The sequence below is a fragment of the Chinchilla lanigera genome, unplaced genomic scaffold, assembly GCF_000276665.1.
Source record: "Chinchilla lanigera isolate Chin_1 unplaced genomic scaffold, ChiLan1.0 scaffold00024, whole genome shotgun sequence".
Lineage (NCBI taxonomy): Eukaryota > Metazoa > Chordata > Mammalia > Rodentia > Chinchillidae > Chinchilla > Chinchilla lanigera.
In genome coordinates this window covers 4,186,539-4,210,404 of record NW_004955425.1, presented here as the reverse complement: position 1 = coordinate 4,210,404, position 23,866 = coordinate 4,186,539, and the positions used below count along the sequence as shown (strand labels likewise).

Sequence of the window (23,866 nt, the reverse complement as noted above, 5' to 3'; positions counted from 1 at the left end):
GATGACAAGAGTGGCTGAGACAACAAGGAACTGGGAATGAAATGGGCGTGCTGGTACAGAAAAGGTGTGTACACACATATGTAAAACAGGCTGTCCAAGTGCTGAGTCAAACCAGGTTGGCAAAGAGCAGGGCCAGGTCTACAGCCTGGTTGGTATTTATCTGGAAAAAAATGTGTCAAGCGATGTGTCATGCTAGCATTTTATAGTCAGTCACAATACCTAGGAGACCAACCGGGAGTCGTCTGCTTGACTCTACCCAGTGTAGTCCCTGCAGTTAGTCCCTCTGTCCTTCAGCAGTACAGAATTACCCAACTTCAACAGAACAGCACTCTGTCAATGTATAGTAGAACGTGTAATTTTAAGAAGTCACTATATCCCCCAGAATAAGGTATTTGCTGTATTTTCACACCTGATACGTTCTACTTCAGGCTGAATATCTCACACCCCTGGGTTCCATCTTCCAGGCCCAATCATTTCAGTGTCAGTTCCAACTCTTGTATTCCGTTCACTGCTCTGTTGTCAGATAGATAATTTAGGTTATTTCTGCAAAACAAAGACACCTGTTTGCCCCATATACTGTCATGAAGATCAAAGAGGTGTACGAAGCATATTGTATGGCATACATTTAAACATGGGTCCTATAGTCAAGTTGTTAAGGTCTGATTTCTGGCCCCATTATTTATATCTTTATATCCATAAGACAAATTATTTAATGCTCTAATCTTAACTTCCCATCCATAGAGATAATGTTAGTGTCACTATTATCAGATTCCTGTGAGACAATACATTAAGTTTAAGACAATGTCAATTACATGGAAAGAGGCTAATAAATATATATATATTTTTTTTTTTTTGGTTTTTCTCCAGTACCGGGAACCAAACTCACGACCTTGCGCTTGCCAGGCAGGCGCTTTTGCCGCTGAGCTAAATCCCCAGCCCCGAGGCTAATAAATATTATTGCTTAAAAATACAATGTGAAGATAGCACCTTAATATTTTTTCATCTTGACCACAATTTATATGGAAAAATAGATTTCTTAATTTACATAGGAATAAATATACCAAGATAGTAAGTGACATATATAGAGTTGTACTTAACCATAAAATTTGTTTTTTTAACTTCTTGAGATTTAGATATATTTATTTTAATAATATTTACAGATGCCATCTCTACCTAATATTTTAAACACTTAAAATTTGCCAGGTACTATGCTAAGTATTTTCTGCGTGTTATCTTGTTTGAGTCTCAGAGTAGCCCTGATGTTGCATGCACTATTTGCCGCCCCTCTTTACCTATGAGGAGACCAAGTTTCTGGAATGTTGTAAATCTACAGGCTATCTTACACAGGGACCAGTGTTCTTGATTGACCATGATGCTACCCTGCCTCTTACGGTGCAATTCTACCTGTATCATAGGTCTATCACTCAATTATTCTCTGCTTATTCTCACAAGCACTTAAGCACTGTTTAATATTTTGCTCAGTGCTATGCTCTCTGCTATGCAGTGGGGAAGGATTTCAAAGGGGATGAATATTAGAGTTTCTCCTATGTGGCAAGTTCTACACAAGATGCACATTCATCTCATCTTGTCCTCACAAGAGTACATGAGTTAGGTTTTAGTACCATTCTCACTTTACACACTAAAAATCTAAGTACCAGAAATAACTAAGATAGGCAAAGTCACATAGCAAATAACTATGTGGCTGCTGTAGTTGTCAAGAGCTCTTCTCTATGCTCTTAAGGTTGTGGTGTAGGTATGGATATTATCATATGCAGCTGAATGTTAATAGTATATTCTATAGACACAAAATGCCCTGTAAATAGTTAAGTAGAAGATGTTAAGCTTTAACACATGGGATAGTCATAGAAGGATGAAGGGTCAGAGAAGACATGCTGAAGGGAAAATTGTGAAGAAAGTTTTGGGATGTCTACAGACAGACAAGAGCAGTGAGTGTCAATAGAGAGTGCAAAGGCTGTCTGGTTTTAGATGAACTTGGGTGTGAGTCCAGCTTCTTGGTAGCAGTGGTTATATCTACCTTATGTCAAAATTGCATTCACCATTAACCAGGTACAGTCAGTGATCGAGAAATAATTAAGGATGTGATTGTCTTCTTTATTTTGAACCACCTGATCAAGTTCTATACAAAGTATAGTACTTTTATGACATGTAATTACATACTTTTGACTAAGACTCATTTGTCAAGAATTTCATTATATGCATGGAGTATAGGTGTAATCTTGTTAAATATACGGAATAAAGTTGTAATCTTATTAAATGAGATCTGAGCATTGGCCAGAGAAGGGTGGTTGGCTGGGTACCAATTATTCAGAGAGGTATCTCTGTGGTATCTATGGACTATCCACCCAGCACGTTTTGACATTCAATCTTACCATTACCCTAGAAAATTTAGTGTGAAAGATAGGAAAATAAATAAACCAGTAGAAGAAAATTATTTGAAAATCTATCACCTTCATGATCATCCAAGCTCAGTGAGCCTTTTTCTTAAGAAAATACAATCTAAGCACTTTACATAAACTATCTCATTTGATCTTCATGATAGCCTTATAAAATCATATTATTCTTATCTCTTCCATATAGACTAGGAAACTGAAGACATTTGGGGCAACTTTCTCTATAATATTGTTACTCTGACCTCTAGAATCTTTAGATGCTGAAGGTCTTAATCTTTATGCTATGATAAATTATCTGTTATGAACTAGCTAGGCATCCAGAACCAGCTAAGCAAGAGGAGCAAGGAAGACACTACTTCTGCCCATATGAAACATAAAGAGTAATGAAAAAAGCAGGTAAATACTCTACAGCTGCTCATACCATTGCATTTTTCATTGTACTTATGATGAACCCACCAGAAAGGTGCACCCTCATCGGTGTGGACAGGGATGTCTCTGAGGAAACGAAATTTTGATTGACAGTAGTAATGTCTGCCAGATACTACGTGCGAGGAACTAGCTCTTGTGGCAAGAAGCGAGGCTTCATAGAGAAAATTAAATGAGTACGTAAGCTAGAGAAAGTGAGAGCAGGCCAAGGTAAACTCAGAGATGGTGGAGCCTGACTTTTAGGTTTGCCTAGCCACTTACAGGGTTTGCATGCAAAGTTATTGAAGGACTTTAAAGTCCTTTGAGTGATTAAAACATGACAGTGTGTAATGTAAAATGACAATGACATAATAAGATCCTGTCTCAAAAAAAAAGAATAAAATGATGATGACAGCTGCAATATCAAGAATGAATTAGAACATTTAGAAGACCAAGGTTTTCTAGGTAAAAATGAAGGCAGATGAGGCTATTTTGAAGACACAACTCACTATACAAAGCTACAAATATTTCTGTACTATGTCAGGGACAAATCTTAGGAACAATCAGTGAAATCTGCACTGATATCTATGATCTCAAAGCAAACCTCTCAAGAAAGCTGCTATGTATATTTGTATATATGGCCATTGTTATGTACTCAATCAGTAGTCTCAGAAGAATTAGATCAGGAAACTATCAAATGTATAAATGATGGCATAGTCATTTAGTGACACTCCATGAGGAAATGTTGTCATTTTTAAAAAATGGTTAAATAGTAATATAGGACTTGGCTTTAAACAAAGACCATGCAATAGGTTATCTTTCTAGATGCACTGATCTCAATAAGGGTAGTGGGTATTGTGTTGCGGATAAAGGATTATAGTTCAGTATTGTACAAACAGGTTTTTTTTGATAAGACATAAATCTTAGCTGGGGAGCAGAAATCACGCACTTGAAAAAATATGTTTCATGAGTCACACTGTTGAAAGTTGATAAGCATACATTCAAATTATGTTAAATATATAATACAAAGTTATTTATTTGGGGTGAGTACTATATGAAAAATAAGAATCTGTTGAAGGAAAATTGAGAAGGGGGAGGAAACAAGCACAAGACTGTACAGAGCTGTATTACCTAATATACTCGGGAAGTCAGGTGTAGCTACCAAGCACTTAAAATGCAGCTAGTCCTCACTGAGATATGTGGAAAGTATAACATAGACACACACCAGATTTCAAAGCTTAAGAGTAAAGAAAAAATGGAAAGTGTCTGGTTAATGATGCTATTGTTTATACATTAAAATAATATTTTGATATATTGATTTAAAGAAAATATACTATTAAAATTTATTTCACTCATTTCTTTAGATTTGTTAAAAAAATATACATGTGTATTTCACATTCTATTCCTACTGGACAGTGCTGGTATACAGAAAAGACTAAGGCAATTCCTAAAATATTTGGTTGCTTGTTGAAAATCTTGTAAGGTTGAACTTATAAGATTTTCTTGCACTTACAAGATGTTCAAATGTATGGAGAACTGAGAGAATACAGGATACAGAGTACGTGAGAGCTGTCAGATTACACCATACCAGTCACCAGCTTTAAGAAAAATTTGGATGTTAAATGCAAGAAAAAAAATGCTATTAAGTTGCAAGTTTTCGCTGTATTAGTGTTCTGTGCAATCAATGAATAATAATGTACCTGTTTTAATTTAGTTCAAGCATAGAGCAAGATTGATCCTCTTCCTATAAGTTTCCTCTCTTCTGTAAGATTTACAAGATATTAACAAGAAATTTCTTTTGAAACACCTAAGAACATGGCAATCCAGGAGAATTTGCAGCCAACCTGGTAGCATATCAGAGTGAAACACTTAACTCAATAGGTAATGAGTAGGTATTCAGTAGGTAATCAATAGTCTTCCTTGGTTAACAATAGCATCATTACTATTCCCTGGTCACTGAGCTATATACTCTAGACTGCTAGATTCATTCATTCATTCATTCATTCATTCATTCACTCAGCCAAAAGTTTCGGTGGTGATGACGCCTAGAGGGCTCAAGTCAGGCTGCTCTAACACTAAAAACTACTTTTTAAGGACGCTGGCAAGATTTGAAGAATTAGCAGGAATTTCACAAAGTAGAAAATTCAGAAAAGACATGGGAGTATGTATCAAAATAGCCAATGGTACCTCTTTACACATTCCAGTCACAATTTTATTTACCCATAACATTTGGACCAGACTGTATCTAAAACTAGATCCAATTTGAATGCCTGGCCAAGTGCTTTGTGAATGTTTTTAAAAAAGAATCTGCATTTGAATATACCTCCTACAGGGATTCAAATACAGAATGAGCTGAAGAGAATATCATGCCTAAGTGGTGAACATTAAGCATGCAGCGAAGCAGGTAAACCTGCTTGGAGGAGTAGATGGTATAATTTTCCTCCGTTCAGTGGAATGGCCCTTCCCCTTTATTCTCACGAAGTTTTGACCTTTGCCATACACAGTCCTGTTCTTGCCACTCTTGGACATGGATGTCATCAGAGACAGCCCTCAGCACTTTTGATAATAACTTCTCTTCGAATGTAAGTGACTTTTGCCTTTGACTATTTTGGACTGGGATGGGTGTGTGTTCAACTAGCTCATTATGGCCTCTTCAAATATTTTTAATATTTTAGTTAATTATGATGTATTGAACCGTTTATCATTTCTTTCTTCTGACGCTTTAACAATGCTGTTTTTGAAGATGGTTGTATTTGGTGTTGAAATAAAGATTCATTATCACCAGTACTAAAAAAAATGTTCCACTCTAATAGGTAATCTCAAAAATAAAAGTATTTTTAATAGAAATCATAAACATTCCCAATTTTGCTTTACAGGTAAAGAAATAAAATTTAAAGTATTGTTCAACAAGCCAAAGAATGTTAATTAATCATTTTACAATATATCAGTACATACAAACTTATATACTTATGGTTCTATTGATCCCTTCTTGAATTTTAGGATGCAAAGTAGCTTAAATTATCTAAGGAGCAAGAAAAATATTCTGGGTTCCTGTTTATGAAAAATCTTACTCCAGGGCAGTGATTGTGAACCTTTTAGAGCTTTCAGTGGTAACAAACAGCCAACTGCGGCACATGTGCCCTTAGTTTCTATTTCATTGTTTATAAAGTAAGATTTTTAACTTGAATTGTATTCAAAAGAAAATTGTGCTTCTTTTGACACATAATCATGTGCTAAGAAAAAATACTCTTTGGGAAGAAAGAAGCAGTAGAACAAATAAAAAGATGAAACATTGTTATAGCAAATGTATTTTGAATTGGGACACTGGCAGGAAAATGATAATCATTCTCACAGTCAGGGATCAGTGTTAAACTGTACTGGCAGCCAGACTGATACTTGAGTGGGCAGTGGTTATTGCATATTTTGTTCAGGTTGCAATAAGATTCTCAGATCCAGATATAAAAAATACAATAGTTATTTCAAAATATTGCTCCTTAATACATATATTGTCCAAAAGTCCTTTCCAGCTCTATTTTTATCTAGTTTTATGAGGGGAAAAAATGAAATAATTGAGGTTGTAGACAGTCAAAGTTATCATAGGGTCAAAGTAGTAGTTTTAATTTATTTCATTTTAAGCAATGTGAATATTAAATAGTATAATAATTATATGTAATGTTATATAATAGTTATTACATTTAAGTTATATCTAATATATAAATGCTACTATGTATAATAATATGCAATGTTAGACAATATGTTGAATATTTATTAAAATAGGAAACTGATACAAATGGAGCGGTAAAACATGGTTATAAAGGTTAGATTCATTTACTTGGTATGGCTTCATTTCTGTACAAGCACAAAATTGCTCAGATTATTAAGATAACCCTCAAAGTTGAGGAGGAATGTGAAAAGTCAATGGTGTAGGAATTCTTGAAGTTTAAGCTAGTCTGCAGTCTATAAAGACCTGAGAAGAGAAGTTAGTTAGCTATATTTGTGCCATTTCAATATTAAGTCATGGCAACAAATCAACATTAAAAGAGGAATAATGACATTGTGCTTCACAGAATTCTGAAGAGTCCATTAACATTCGGTTTGAAAGGATTGTTTAAAACCAGGACTACCAGTGATTTCAAGTCTATCTACATCTCTGCCATCAGACTAACAGAGCGAAACATAGTTCTTGTCATGCTGAATGAAAATGGAGCTTTTCGTTCCATAACTTTTTCTTCTCCCAGCAAGAGGAGCATTTGCGTTTGCTCCACTTTCACTTAATTGGCATGGAATTTCCTACTCAACTGGAACAGATTTTAGAATTTGGACAAATATAGAGAGTACTTTTGTTTCTGAGTTTCTGAAAAGATTTGAGGCTGAGTCCAAATAAAAAGATCTAAAACTCCTAAATCATGTTGGAGAGCAACTTAATGTTCACTATATTCATGCTGAGAGAAGAAAGATCATGAGAAATTCTCAGGCTCTCCTGGCATACACAATGCAGTACAGAACAGGGGCACGTGTTCTATTCCATGATATTTTATGCAGCTCTTAGAGTTAAGTTGTCTTATATTTTTTGTCTTCCATTTCCACTTTGTTTAAAGCAGTGGTTCAGGGGTTTCTGGGTCAGCAACCACAGTAGTCACTGTCAAAATCGACAGTAGGCCAAATCCCTTTAATATAGGAGTCAGTTTCCACAGCCACACTCCTAATCCCAAACTGCATCTCGATCCAGGAGTTTGATAGCCCCCACTTCTCAATTGACTTAGCCATGTCCATCTCTGAACGTCAGATTGACACAAGCACTTTTGCATGTTTTGCTTCATTTAATCTTTATTGCTGTGGTCTGGAGTTGGGAAGGATGGTACTATTATCACTGATTTTGTCCATTATGATGCTGAGTACATTCTCTCCCCGCTTGACACACTGTTTTGGATATATTACTGAACCTCTCCCTCTCAGACTGACAAACACTCAGTGCGAGCATGGATGACTCAGCCAAACTGGTTACCTGGCACTTGGCACTGGTTACTTGTAGACCACTGTTTCCCAACCTTTAAGTGCATCACAGCATTTGGTGTGTCAGGGAGACGCCTTCCGTGTGTCATAGTCCAAGGTTTCCTGTTTTTATATAAGCTTCCTGTTTCTCATCTCTCCGGTTTCTAACTGTCATTGCAACCATATCTCACTCTGCAGCTTGATGTGAAAAGCAAAAATTCAGAAGTTCCTAATCAATCAGGAATCCTCAGGAGCAGGCGAAGCTCACCTAGAACTAGGTAAGATGGAGATTTACCACAACTGGGAGGCAAATGGGAGTATCCATCAGGTGCAAGGCTGTCTGCATACCCACCCTTGGCCTGCTATCTGTGGATTCGTTGACTTGGAGCAGGTTTTAGATCTCTCTAAGCCTTTGCCTTTTCTTGATAAAATGAGGGACATATCAGTGCCAACTTCATGGAACTTTTCTAGGTTTAAATAGTATATACGGAACCTAGAGGACTATGCCTAGCAGAAAAGAGCCACTTAGTAGATTATATTATTACTTTCAAAAACCTTAAATTATATAACATTTACAGACAGTAGATCAACTTTAATTAGATATCATGAAGGAGAAGTTACCTAGCTTCAAAAGTAAACTTTTTTTGGAAGTCAGACATAAGTAATTTTGTTACACTAAAGTCTTTCTGATATGAAACTCTTGCTCATCCTTAGGATAAGAAAAATAGTGAAAGTATTTGTTATTTAGAGATAAAACTACTAAAAAACCTTACCAGTCAGAAATCTTGTTTGTTGTGAGGCCCACTGACTGCAGTAACCCTCAGAAGACGAACACACTATGCTCATGCTAGTGGCCCGCCTTTAAAGAGACGAGCTCTTAAAACACGGCAAGGAAGTGACACTGAACATTGAAATGTGCAAGATTTGCCTCTGGGAGTTCACATGAGAAGCAGTCACATCACTAAAAGCGATTATAAGCTTGTTTACTTAGCTGAAGCTTTATCTGTTCATCGTTTTTGTTTGCTTTGTGAGACCCTGAGCTAGACGAACTTCCCTTTGCCATGGTGTGGACACTTGTGCTCTGAATCTTTAGATACTGAGATAACTCACCAATGAACAAAGACTTCAAATAAGTGAAAAACTTTCAGTGAAATAAAATTTTGCTAAACATTAAATTCATTCCATTAGAAAAACTGGGGTGTCAGGGCTGTTTCCTCATGTCAGAGCAGATGAGTACTCACGCGAGTTTATTGTATTCATTCTCTTCTATACGTTATCAGCTTTCTCAGAGCATCGTTCAAGTTTCCATAAGGACATTATTTTCATTTCACTGTTCAATACTGGTGTATGAAAATAATCTGTGACTATTAAATGTTTTTTGTCAGGTATACCTATGATGTGGCTGTTTTTAACAACATTTCATTTGATTTGTGGAACTTTAAGTGGTAGTGGATTCATGGATTTGGAAAATAAAATGAATCCTGAAGTGTGGATGAATGCCGTAAGTCAAGGAAAATCCCAGAGAAGACCAAATAAAGCAGGATAATGGGTGGTAGGATTATAAAAGATCTTGATATAACAGAAAATATGTGATATGACAGTTACTTTTCTAACATCTTTATAAGAATTAAGCTAAATAGACTTGCTCCTTTGTCTGAATAACTAATATATTCCAGTACTGAAAAGCAGAACTGTATTGTTTTTATATATGTCAATCCCTCTTTTAACTTGTACTTTAAGAATATTTATCTAACAGGGACCTCAAAAGACAAGTGATTTAAAAATATAGCTTTGTCAGAGGAGTAGGTCAAAGCTAAACATTTTCCCTCCCACCAAAAAAAAAAAAAAAAAAGGCAATAGTACACATTTTTAACATTCTATTATGTTAAGTCAAGACTTTATCTAGTAAAATAAGTTTATAGTCTAGCATTACAGAAGTCATATAATTCATCCTGGTAGGCTCACATCAGATGCTCGGTTCTGGTTCCATTTGCTCGCCTTCAGAGAGTTCCTTATGACGCTGTATTTTCCCGGTGTATTTTCTCATATAGAGTGAGATCATCATGTACAATGGCTATCCTAGTGAAGAGTATGAAGTCGTCACTGAAGATGGGTACATACTTACTGTCAACAGAATTCCCTATGGGAGAAGACATACTAGGTCCACAGGTACAGATCTATGTCTCCTGAGAAAGAGGACAGCACGTGACTGCAGTTTAACGCCAGCTGTTAGTGACTGCTTTGTCAAAATTGGCTGAGTTGCTGGAGTGCTCTTTAAATGGCTAACGAGGAAGCTGTTCTTTTCCCTCTAGCTCACTGATGACAGACAAGAAAGTAAAAATACAAAGAGCAAGCCTGATCTTGCTGAGCAGGTAGGCTTGTTTGTTAGGATGTAAGTGCTAAGGGAGAACCCTCGTCTTATTAGTTTGCTGATTTCTCATATGTTCCAGGAAGATGAATTTCCGCACTGTTTAGGAGGAGATTGAATGGGCTGAATGAAGTTAATTCTAGTGGGTACCCCAAAAGAGCCTCCTCTGTTCTTACTAAAATCAGTGGGCCTTCCTCTACAGAATAAAATATCAAGTTAAATGACAGTGACACTTCTAAAACCGCACAGTCTCTGAGGAGGCAAAGATAAGAGTAAGCAAAATTTCTTCAGAGGCTTGCAGAAAAATCATGTGCTGTCTTTTATCGTGTTGGTTCTGTGTCTTTTCCGCCACCATCTGCATTCAGTGGCAGTTAAAATTGTATTATTTAATGGTCTCTTCCTCTAAAGGATTTGTAATTCAAAAGTTTCAGAACAAAAAATGAGAGTGAGATGTGAATAGTTCTATAAGGTAAAATATGGGATACTTAGATTTGAAGGTCAAATAAGCTATAAAAATTTTAATAGATGTGCTATTTTAGGATATACTTACATAAAAATTATCCATTGTTATCTAAATTTCAAGTTTACAGAGCATCCTCAGTCTTTTTTCTTTTCTTGTATCTTTCCACCTTTGGCAAGACTTGGGGGAAAGGGAGTATGAAATATAAAGGGAGAACAGGGCTGGGGATTTAGCTCAGCGGCAAAGCACCTGCCTGGCAAGCGCAAGGTCATGAGTTCAGTTCCCGGTACTGGAGAAAAACCAAAACCAAAAAAAAGGGAGAACAGTGCATAGAGAAAGTGTTCCTTAAGAGCAGAGAATTTTGGAAAGCACTGAAATTAAAACTGTCTATTAGCTGTATTGTTCTAAATACTTTAAATCAGTTCAAGCTCCCAGCAACCCTAGTAGTCATCAATTTACATATGATAAAACTGAGGCACAGGGGACTGTGTAATTAATCCCACAGTCACACAAATAGCAAGTGACAGAACCAGAATTTTAATTCAGTCAGCCCAATTCTTACCCATTAAATTATGGTACCTTTTCTGAATCTTTAATTCTGATTCTTTTGATCTCACCAAATACTCTCTCCTTCATGAATGTGGGAGTTGGCAGAAGCACGTTGAGTTCATTCTACTATTGTCATTTTCCAATACTCTGCAGTGAACAGAGGCTGAGGATTTGGGTGTTCCCATCCCTTGGTGAGGAACTTATCAGTGCCCATTTCTATTCCCTTTTCCTGCTTGTGGAAGAGATACAGGCCTTCAGGAAGCATGATTAATTTTGCATCTTGTAGGTCACATGTGTATAGAGATGCTACTTGACTTGGGTAGGGGTTGTGACTTGAGAAACCCAACATAAATTGAAAATATTATAAGAAAAATCATTGAACACACCTAGTCTCCTGATCAACATAGTTTAACAATACAGTGTCCTCACGCTCACGATCAGCTGGCTGCCTGGGAGCTGAAGCTCACTACTGCTGCTGTTGAGCATTTCAAGATACTATTGTACAGCATGCCACTAACCTGGGAAAAGATAAGTTCTAAATTTGACATATGACCTATAGTGAATCTATACTTTGTACTATGGTATGGTTGAAAAATCTTAGATTGCTAGATCAGTGACCATCTGTCAATGAATGCATAGAGCAAAGCAGTTGCAAGCACATACTTTGACATGAGTCAGAACTGGGTTGGAGTCCCTGATCTGTACCTTGCTAGTTAGGTTGTACCTGGGGAAATTTATTTAACTTCCCTAAGGCTTGTTTCCACATCTATGAAATGATCCTGAAAATAGCAGCTACTTTTACATTTTTTATAAGAACACAATAATCCAATTGATAGAAATCAGGCAATGTATTCCTAGGTACAAAGTGTTTGGTCAAGATACTGAAGTTATGTGATTATAATGCTCTACACTAATGACAAGGGGAAAACTATCTTGTTGTTTACCACACACGTGTGTTACATGTTTATAATGTGTTTGACATACTCTAATTATAATGCATTTCTCTCGCTCTTCTCCCCACACTCCTCCCCAGGCCCCCGGCCAGTTGTGTACCTGCAGCATGCCCTGTTTGCAGACAATACGTACTGGCTTGAGAATTTTGCCAATGGAAGCCTTGGGTTCCTCCTAGCAGATGCAGGTTACGATGTATGGATGGGAAACAGTCGGGGAAACACTTGGTCAAGAAGACACAGGACACTGTCGGTGAATGAAGAGAAATTCTGGGCCTTTAGGTAAACTGTATCTAGGAAAAATCAAAAGAGGAGATAGTTTCTTTAAAATATAATAGAGTAGACAACATTAATTCAATATAGTCTACAATACATGGAGACATAAAGCTCCTTGGAGTTTCTACTAACTTCTCCAGGGAGAGAAACTGCAAGAAACTGATTTTCACTGATTCTCCCCCAGGCACATTGTTTCATTTTACAAAGATTATTTGAACATTTGACTCTTTCCAATTGTATATTATAAGTATATCCAAGGGACAGCTCAGGAAATTCCTATGACTCAGGCTCTCATTTGTTGAACCAATGTTTACACTGTCTGTGCCTTGCAGATTCAAATGGTGAGCACACAAAATCCTTGACCTCTTGGTTTCTGTTCATTCTAGTGGTACTTTTACAAGTGTTTTCTCCCGGAGAACTAATTAATTTTGAGGATATGATGTGCATCAGTGTTGTAACTTATTTAAAGAAATTGATGTTCAGATTTACAGCATATAATGGTCACGAAAACACCAATGTGAGATTTTTAAAACATTATTAATGGGCAAAGAATAATAATTTTTGATACATTGATGTGTCTCTTAAAGGAAGTGTTTTCTCCTGACACCAAAGGACAGGTCTTTGTTGGTTTTCAAGCCACTGATAGAATACAGTGGATATTTTTATCATATTCATGACATATGCAGCACACACTAACAGGTTGAGAGCAGCAAAGGGATAGAACAGATTGTTAGCATTAGAGCTTTGTGGTGGAGGCAAGTCAGGGAATATTTTGTGTCAGTGGCTGGGAGCTTGGAGCTTGCTTGCCTTAAGGCATCACAGTAATTCTCTTTTTCTGGGTAACATTAATTTAGAGAATTCCTCATGTATGTTTTCACTAAAATAGTGAACATGTATCTATATGGATAGAATCATTAATAGCAACGTCTGACTAGGTGTCTACTCCCAATGAAGTTATTTCATTCATACTGTGTCCAATCCCTATTACTTCCTATAAACCAGGCACCATCCTGTTCCTTTTTCAGATGAGGAAACTTAAGCTCAGTGCATTTAAGTAATTTATCAAGAGTTATTCAGCTAGTAAATGGTAGAGTCATAATTGAGAAGAGTCCTGTTTCCAAAGATGGTATAAAATAACCCTAAGAATTGTGAGTTGTGTGTGAGATTTAGAAACAGAAGCTTACAAATTAGATAGAGAAAGGGAAGGGAAAGAAAAGCAAGAGACAGAAATAAAAAGGAGAAAGAAGAAAACTGAACTTTGGGTAGCATGCACATTCCTTGATATACTTCCTGTTATTAGGACATAAACTGTGTAAATGCAAGCAGGAAAAAGCAGTGGTAATCTACATTTAATTGGGTAAACAATGAGATACACACAGAATAAATAAGCAGCACAGAATTCCGTGTGTAAAAAGAAGTGAGTGAGAGTATGTACCTAAACTTATAGTTGTATTTAGAAGTCCCTGTGTTATTTTTCAGTTTTGATGAAATGGCCAAATATGATCTCACAGGAATAATAGATTTCATTGTAAATAAAACCGGTCAGGAGAAGCTGTATTTCATTGGACATTCGCTTGGCACTACAATAGGTATGTTTACAAGTCAGTGTCATCAGAGTCTTACAAGGATTCATTTTGAAATTGGAATGGAGTAAGTGTTATGTATGGTGCTTTCTGTCCTGTTCTGGGAACAAACCTAGTTCTCTAAGGGCTGTGTACTTACGTTCAAGAGGCTGTATGTGGAGTGAACTCTTTCTCAGTTTCAGGTTTCAGCTGCATATTTGGAATGGTGATGTAATAGGAACAACCCAAATCCAATGAAATAATGTTAAAGAGGAAATTTCTTAATTCCCTGAATTGAAAAAGGAAATCTTAATGCCATAAAATATTCCTTCCAGAAAGCAAATATGCATCAATTGTACTTTCTTCCCAACCTTGAACCCAAATTGAATTTAATAAACAAGAGGGAGGGCCTTATACTTAATTCAAAAGAATAGGCATATTTGTTTATAGGCTAAAAGCAAAAACTATGACAAATCAACTGGATTTATCTATTTGCCATGTAATTTAATATTTGTGAGCTAGCAATTACACATAAGCATTTACATAGAAAGTTTAAAACTTTTAAATTGTCCATCAGTAAAATAAAAGAAAGTTGGGGACTTTAGAGTAAAAAGAACTGGAAGCAGATTATCTTTGCAGAATAACTCCCCCAAAAAGTTCCCAACATCCCCAAAATCATTGCAATAAAAGAACAAAAAATGACTAAGTTGACCCCCCCACATATTGGTAGAAATATTGCCCAAGAATTTCTAGTTTTTACAAGGCTGTCTTGTCTCCTATTCTTTCAGGGTTTGTAGCCTTTTCCACCATTCCCGAACTGGCACAAAGAATCAAAATGAATTTTGCCTTGGGCCCTGTGATTTCATTCAAATATCCCATGAGCATTTTTAGCAGTTTTTTTCTGCTTCCACAGTCCACAATCAAGGTAGGCTCCTCCTTTTGCCAATAAGTATTTCAGGGTCTCATTTTTTATCATAGATCCTTATTATTTTTAAATCTGTTATGAAGTAAAAGTAGTAAATTTAGATTAAACCTAGAGAAATCCAGACTCCATACGCATACACTTGCATGTATGTATTCCTGTGGGTGCCTGTCTATGCCATAGGACCTGCAGGTCTCATACAGAATTCCCTATATTCAGTCACTTACAGAGCGGAGCACATGTTAAAATTTCAAGGCTGAGCTGAGTGCTGTCCCAGTATAGGGTATCCTCATGAGTTACTGTTTCTATTTAATTGGGCAGGTCAATGAATTCACAAATGTCCAGTTGGAAGACACTCTTCAAGTATATGTTGCAGAGATGTCCCCGGTTTTAATGTTAAATAAGGCTGACTTAAAAAACTTTCCCATTTGGGAGCTTTCCCTAACTTATTAGAGGTATATTCCAAAACCTCAAATGTCTTACAGCCTGAGTAGTCATGAAAACATTTATTGGTGTTCCTCAGGGTAGCAAAAGTTAATTGACAATTATAAACTTGGAGTTTTATCCCCTAACAGATTTTTTTCTCCGTTTGTTTTTGTTTCTCAGTGCTTGTCATAGCCACAAAGAGCATGATATTTTACCAAGACTGTCATTTGAATTTGGGGCAATAGAAAAAATGGGTTTGGGTTAAAATGAAGTCAAGGCTACCAGCTAGAGTGTCATAGTAATTCATGTATAAGAAGACAAGGCCTTGGTTTGGGGTGGAGTAGTAGGAATAGAAAAAAATATTAAGGAGCTAATGCAAGAAAGGATTTCTATAAGGCCTAATGATTGGTTTGATGATGATTTTATTGCATTGTTAGCTGTCAACAAAAGTGATGTAACTTCCCTTTTGTGTGGTTGACAGTTCTATTACAAAATGTGTTGACATTAGTTAATTTTGAATGTTATCTACATCTGAGCAGGGCTGAGTGAGCAACTTTGTTAAATTAAATTGACTAGTAATCATATCTATCTGTTAATGCACCAGTTTTGGATGAGTGTTGCTTTTCTAACATAGATCAGATAAGAGTAGATAATGTTCCTGCTTATCTTGATTCATATTCTCTACTATCAAAATTCCTGCCATTCCAAATCCCATTCCCTGGTCTACCACTATCATTGGCTGCTCCCCAGAAGCTCTAAGACCCCATGGAAAGTCTACCCATGGTTATTTTCCCAAGACCTTGAAGATTAAACCATCCCATCTTTGTGATATTATGTGTCTCTGATGTCCAATGCTATCTTTTCTGTGTAGTGAGAATCGGTGAATCTGTGGCAGTACTAGAAAGCCAGTGTGTACATAAGCAATACAGAAAAACCCATCTTTCCTTCATAGTCTGGGTAATATGTTACTTTAAGGAGAAAAACTGTTTCATCTTGTTTATCAATAAATGAGAAGCAATGGTATTCATTAATTGGACAAAATACAGGGGCTCTTCACCATGGAGAATTGAATTTGAGATTGAAGACTCCTTACTACAGTCTCCTTGTAAATAATATCTGATAAATTTCCTTAGTTGGAAATGGATTCCTAAGACACTTGCTGGAGTGACTTGGTCTTCTTGACTGAAACTATAAATGCAAATGCAAATAAATCCCTAAGTATGACTCATTCCTAAAATGAAGGAACTATCAGGAAGTCTGAGGATGGGTCTTTAAAAAGTAATAACTTTTTACCTTTCCAGGCTATATTTGGTACCAAAGGTTTCCTTTTAGAAGACAAAAATACAAAGATATTTGTTACCAAAGTCTGTAACCACAAAATACTATGGATTATATGTAGTGAATTTATGTCCTTATGGGCTGGATTCAACAAGAAAAATATGAATATGGTATGTATAATAATTATGGAGCCTGGGGCTGGGGATTTAGCTCAGCGGCAAAGCGCCTGCCTGGCAAGCGCAAGGTCATGAGTTCGGTTCCCGGTACCGGAGAAAAACCAAAACCAAAACAAAACAAAACAAAAATTATGGAGCCATTTAATATGCAAGGAGATTACAGTTTTCTTTTAGCTCACTTTGTCTCTCCATTATGCTATATAAGTTTATATCATGTTTCAAACTCTGAACAGCAGACATTTGCTATGTAGATTGCATAGCAGAGCATATTCCAGGTATGCCGCATGGAATTAGGTATTCCTGAGCATAGCAGCTAAGACTGAGACAGGCAGTTGACCCCTTCTCTCCTTGGTCAAAGTTATGAACATGGGTGTTCCATAACTGGCAGTGGGTTTTCACATGTTCACAATATATTATATTAAAAAATGGAACCCTAGAGAAGCATATATCATACAAGCATTCTACTTATTTTTTATGTGCTCTCTTTTATGAGTGATTTGGCTTCAAGTAAAATTCACCATTTAACGTGGAAAATTTGAACAGAATGGAAAGGTGGTGGATCCTTCTCCTATGAAGAGTTAGAAGTCTGACTTCATGAACTCTTTGCTTCCTGTTGTTGAGAGTTCAGGAAAGAGGCGGGGGAAGGGAAAGTAGCACTTCTTCAGTGGAGGAGCAGGCAGAATTTACATACTCATACTATTGCTGTTGAGAAGTTATCGTTGCTATATTCTAACTGGGAGCCAATGAGACTGTTACAGTGAGTTGCAGTCCCAGGATAGCTGTTCTCTGCCAACCTTTATGCTTTAAGAAGCTAAATTATGTTAGACTGAAACCCATGAGGAATCATTTCTCAAAGCCTGTTTGTTCAAAAGAAATAGTTCCCTTCAGTTAGGTTCATTATATTCTAAGGTATGTAATTATGCTTACTATTTGATTTCTAGTTTTCAACCCTATGATGTTTACAAAGATCAAAATATCTTTGGGAGGAATTGGTTTTCAGTTTTACTAAAGCAATATTTTATCTCACAAGAGCCCAGCAAGTTGTTAGTACAATTTTTAATATATTCATCTAACAGATGTAAAAATAGAAATTGAGAGATGTTAAGTAACCAAAGTCATAAAGCTGGTAATTCACAATGTGAGGGTCTAAAATCCAGGTTTTCTGATCTATTAATGTGTACACCCCGCCATGACTACCACCACCACCACCCTGCACTTGAACAAAGCACCTTTGTTAGTGGCTTTGCTCCATGATGTCTACCACTGCCGCTTCTACTACAAAATAAGCAAATTGCTCTGTAGATTCCGAGCTGGTGCTCCCAAGCAGCCCCTCTCACTAGTCGGCCTATGGTACACACACACTGAGGTGTCTAACGTAGACATATATTTACCTAGATGATTCTGCCTTTAGAGCACCAGTAATTATGAATTCTTAGCGTACTTGTTCTCTGCTTCTGAAGGGTATGGTTTTTTCATTGGGTGATTGTTGCTGTAACATGAGTTTTATGTCCTTTAGAGTCGAATGGATGTGTATATGTCACATGCTCCCACTGGATCGTCAGTACAGAACATTCTGCATTTAAAACAGGTAGAGTTGTGGTTATGGGGCATCACTCCAATCCTTGTATATGAAAGGACAGCACTGATTGACAGGGGTACCCTGAGAAGCTTAACCACTTGCTTCCCCTCTGTACTAATTGCCATCTCCATGCCTTGATTTTCCTAGTCTTTAGGAAAAAATATTTCCAGAAAAAGAAGATGATATAAAGAGATCCCGTTGTAAATCAGAGCCTATAAAATCGATCCTGAGCCAAAGCGAGAAGTACACTGGGGGAGCTCCAGGAAATCGGAGTCTTCCCCAGAGAGAGATGTTTGGACTTCCCTGTAATAAATCTCGGTTTTCCATTAGCTTTTCCTTCAAACCCAGGCCTCTCTCTTTGGGAAACCATTTTCCCATAATAACAAGAAGGTACTTGCATCCTTTTAGTGATCCAGAAGCCTGAATTTATTCCGCGTGTAGAGTTTTTCTAAGATTTATTGTTATCACATACGAGTCTTACACTGAGTATTCTTTTTCTAAAACATTTATTTCAGCTTTACCGAGCCGATGAATTCAGAGCATATGACTGGGGAAGCGAAGCTGAGAACATGCAGCGCTACAATCAGGTGAGGTAGTCGGCATGACCCCGGGGTGGCAGTCTTGAGAAATCTGTAATTAATTTTTATTAGTACATGTTCCTAGTACGTAGTGATTGCATTCACTGTGGGGAGCTGGTGCTTGTGCGTAACACAGCTCAGTTCTTTTATTTCCCCTTCCTCCCACCCCATACCTCTCTCCATCCTAGATCCCATTCCCACTGGCAAAACAGAAATTTAGTAAACAGTTTATTTTTAAATTTTTTTTATTTTCTGGGGTTTTTTGTTGTTGTTGTTTTCCGGTACCGGAAATCGAACTCACGACCTTGCACTTGCCAGGCAGGTGCTGTGCTGCTGAGCTAAATCCCCAACCCCCAGGAAGCAATAATTTTTGACTCAGACTCCTATCTGCTAATTGGTGGCATTTTCACTGACACAGCTTTTTTTTTAAAAAAATTCTAATTTTGATTTGTATTCATTGCAGTATGTTTAGACATAAAAGGAACACATACAAAAGAAATTCATCATCTGTAACCCCTGCACTCAGAGATAACTAAATGTATTGCTATCTTCATGTATTTATTCCAATCTCCCAGCATCATGTTGCTCTATGTGACTTTCAATCATTAAAAAATTATCAACATTCAAGAGTTGGGCTCTCAGGCATCTTTTCCCACATAACTTTACTCATCAGATGCTGCAGATTCACTTAGTACTGTATTTTCAAGAATTCTTCTGGTCCTCTTCTGTTCTTATAGTCAGGGACTGGGCCTCTATGTATTAGTTAAGCACATTCAGTGCTTCCAGCATTTGCCTACAATAACTATTTAAAGTGTATTTATTAGTGTAAATACAAATCAGTGAAGTTATTTCTGATCATGAAAATAGCCATCAGAACAGTCAATTTCTCAACAAGAAATCAAATTGTTAGAGTGATTCTGCTACCACCTTAAAATACCTACAAGGAGCAAAGCATGTATATTTTACTGTTTTTAAAGCAGTTTTATTATAATGTGATTTACACATAATAAAATTTACTGATGTTTTATTTCCAATTTAATGAGTTTTGACAATTACACTATTTACATAACCATACCGTACCAAAATATGGAGCAGTCCCATTACTTTCCAGAGTTTTCTCTTGCCTCTTCTTTTCGTTTGTTTGTTTTTTGTTTTTGGTACCAGAAATCAAACTCAGGACCTTGCCCTTGCCAAGCCAGGTGCTGTGCCACTGAGCTATATCCCTGGCCTCTTAGAAATTCAATTTTGATAAACGCTTAGAAAATGTCCAGAAAACAATACACAAAAAATAACTTCATGGAGGGGAAAAAAGGGGAACGGAAGCAAATGAACACAAAGGAGTAAACGATGCTCATTTTGGACTTTATATACAATAATTCTGTTTTCTTCCATTAATCTTAATGAACATATTACATTTGCACATTGTTTACAAGACAATGGGACAACACATACACATATTCAAGACTATAGATTCAGGTTTTTAAAGTCTGTAAAATTATCAATATCCTTAGAATTTTTCACCATTTCTCTGGTCTTCCCTTGCTGTAGGTTAGTTCTATTGTGTTTGCAATTTTAGTTCATTTGAAGTCAATTTCAGTACATTTTTCTGAAGAAACTAGTCTCAATAGTTTTCTTTCTCTTTAAGGCCCCACCGAGCACCATCTCATGTACTCTGTGTCTTTTTGGAGAGAGAATTTAGCCTTTTTGGATGGAGAATGTAGCCATCCCTATAATTTTAATATGGAACAACCATATGAGCGTCATAGAGTTTTTTAGGTTCTACTTTCAACCTCCCCCTTCATCCAATCACTTCACTGACTGATGTTGATCCAGTCATCTGACTCTGCTTGCTCTTCAGACTTTCTGAAAGATGTCCAAATTCCTCATCTCTACACTCAGACTTGGAAAGTCAGCCTCGAACCTCACATCCTACAGTATTCCCTTGTCAGTTCTGTTCTCCAGGTACATCAGCAAGTTTGCCATTCCTGATTATGGCCTGCACACTTTTCTTATCTCCTGAGAAGTCCTTCCCACCTCCATTTCTGCCTGTCAAAATTCAACTACCTCTAATTCATTTTAAATGCCTTTTCTTTTTATGAGGCCCCCAGGTTAAAAACAATTTCTTCTTTTTCTTCATTTCCATTACAATTTGAGAGGGTTTTACCGCCTTCAACACGCACTACTTTGTATATAAATGTTTGTCTAGCAATCTTATTTTGTTTCCTACTTTGCAAACTCCGTAAGTTAGGGACCATTTCACATTTTCTTCTTATCTTCCTTGGTACATAGCCTTGCAGGCATAGTAGATATTCATTTCACGGCTTTTAGATTTAGTTGAATTCTGTGTTGCGTGAGGAGCTTCCTCACATGAATGCCCTTTCTCTCTCTCTCTCTCTTTCACAGAGTCAGCCTCCAGTATATGACCTGACTGCTCTGAAGGTGCCCACTGCTGTTTGGGCTGGTGGACGAGACATCCTTGTAACACCCCAGGATGTGGCCAGGATACTCCCTCAAATTGGAAATCTCTGTTACTTCCAAATGTTGCCAGATTGGAACCATTTTGATTTTGTCTGGGGCCTGGATGCCCCTCAACGTTTGTACCATAAGATAATAGCTTTAATGAAGGACTATCTCTAAATGTAGAACATCTACTCTTCGTTAAAATTTCCTTTCAAGCCCACAAGAGGCTTTAGGGAAAGCACTAGTGAACAATGAGATTGACTCTAGCACCCTTCTTGCTAGTGCTAAGACATTTTCTTTCCTCAGCATCTCAACTAGAGATTATTTGAACACCGTTTCTCTTCTATGAAACATCTGCATCTGAAATCTGAGGATCTTATCCCCTCAGTCAGGGCCGGGGCCTGTTTTCATCCAAGATCTAGTAATTACTTCTCTGTTAAATGTACAATTGAAAGAGCAGTTAGAAGATTTTTCTCTCCTTGTTATATATACATATGTGTGTATACATATACATGTTATATATATATATATATATATATATGATCAAATAATACCCACTCCCTCCCTATCCCATTTTGCAAAGGATTGACTGTCAGCATAGGAATGTTGGCCTAAAGAGAAACTCTTTGCCAAGGTGGCCATTTAGGAAGTTTGTTTTGTGTGGCTGTGACCTGGTGGCATACTTCAGACTACAACTAAGTCAGTAGTCATTAAAGGAGTGATCTATAAACAAGCCAGGAAATAAACTTTGACCCACCTCAACTCACCTGAGACAAAACAGTAGAATGGGAAAATAATAAAATTTATGTTTTCCAGGAGATTGTTGTACTGTTATGGGTGAGGTGAACTGCTAATTTACTAAAACTATTCATTTATTTATTCTAGACTCCAGACTTTGAAGCAAGGTTAAATTGACAGTGCTGTTGTTTAATAGTGTACTAGAGATTACCAACAGAAAATAAGTCTTAGCATATAAGGAATGATTTCCTTTGTTTTTTGCTCCAAAGGGAAACTAGACTGATCGGTTGCCATATCTTCATCAGCAAAGTAAAATGTATGCTACCGCATTTGCACTCACATAACATTTAAAGCCGCTTCCAGAAGATCTGATTTAGAACAAGTGGAGGAAGTGCAAGGAATGGCTGTACTTGATCCTCTAAAAGATGCCCGACATTGATTCTAAGACTCAGTGCAGAGTTCAAGAGTAACATGAAATTCTACTCTTGGTTCCTATATTCTTGGGCAGTGTGAACTTAGAAGAATCCTTTACCTTCTATGAAGATGTAATTAATGAGAAATCATTAGTGATCCCCAGGGAATCATAAAAAAATACACATATGTATCTTTGGTGGTTTATTTTCACTTAAATAGGTAAATGTGAATTAGCCCAAATATCGGCATGTAGAACCAAGGTCTGCTGATGTTGGGTGCCACGTGCACATTCCTCAATAAATAGCCCATATTCGTCATTCATAATTTTTTAGTCTCAGTGTCTTTAAAATGCATAGGAAATAAAAACACATGAGAATCAATTTAAAAACAAATCCTTTTAGAGTCTTATCATTTTTATTTATTAAGAAAGCTATCTAACTTGATCACTATTTTTAGTGACTTCACTGAGTTTTTTAAAGAGTATAAACTGAACATATGCTCACCTGTAACCCCAGCACTCTGGGAGACCGAGGCAAGAGGATTGTAAGTCTCAACCCAGCCTTCATAATTTAGTGAGATCCTGTCTCAATATTTTAAAAAATTTAATTAGTTAATTAAAAAGTTAAAATAAAGAATACAAAGTATTTTTATACAGCAATATGTTCTTTATTTCATCAAATTATCCAAAGTTGATGTAATAATTTAACTGGTACAATAAATAAACTGTCATAAGTAGTTTTGAGGACTCAGTGTATGATTTAAGCTGAAGAAGTATAAAGGAATGGTTACACTAAACTAGCTTGCTGATAGCTCAGAACATTTAATAGACCCTGAACACTAGTTAATGTATTTTACAGAAACGTAGGAGAATACTGGTTGATATAGGAATCTGGTTAAACTGAAGTCAGTTAAAAGAGGTCTTATTACAACAATGCTGTTTATTGGCCCAAGGATGGGTTTGGTCCAGGTCTGTTCCACAGTTCTTTTCTTTCTAGAACCAGCAACGATCAGGATTATATTTTTCATAAGACAGATTCCAAGAGCAGAGAGAGCCAGCTAAATCATACCAGCATATTTAAACCTCTGCATGTTTACATTCTTTTGACTACTAGTGGTCATATGACCAAGTGGGGAGGGTGTTAAATACTAAGTAAAGTAACAACTTTTTATGTTTTACATAACTTATCTCCTTGTTTACAAAGACTTGTAGATATTCTCATGCAAAGATGGCTCTAAACATAAATAAAGGACTGCTGCTGCTTAGAAAATGAATTGGTTTTTGTTTTGTTTTATTTCTTTCACTGTGTAGTTCAGGCTGGCCT

General features: G+C 36.7%; 1 protein-coding gene across 2 annotated transcripts; it reads left to right on the top strand.

Annotated features, from left to right (window-relative positions):
* The first annotated feature begins 5,338 nt into the window (after positions 1–5,338).
* Lipn (lipase, family member N) lies at positions 5,339–22,868 on the top strand. Of its 2 annotated transcripts, XM_005385863.2 has the most exons (11): positions 5,339–5,398; positions 8,007–8,086; positions 9,194–9,309; positions 9,860–9,977; positions 12,219–12,417; positions 13,891–14,000; positions 14,762–14,898; positions 16,623–16,769; positions 18,292–18,363; positions 18,870–18,941; positions 21,336–22,868. In XM_005385863.2, exons 3-11 carry the CDS (start codon positions 9,202–9,204, stop codon positions 21,567–21,569), a joined length of 1,197 nt encoding a protein of 398 aa, XP_005385920.1. In that variant the 5' UTR covers positions 5,339–5,398; positions 8,007–8,086; positions 9,194–9,201; the 3' UTR covers positions 21,570–22,868. The 2 variants fall into 2 exon arrangements, with proteins under 2 accessions (XP_005385920.1, XP_013370369.1); XM_013514915.1 differs by lacking the exons at positions 5,339–5,398; positions 9,194–9,309 and having other exon boundaries at positions 7,953–8,086.
* The last annotated feature ends 998 nt before the right edge of the window (positions 22,869–23,866 follow it).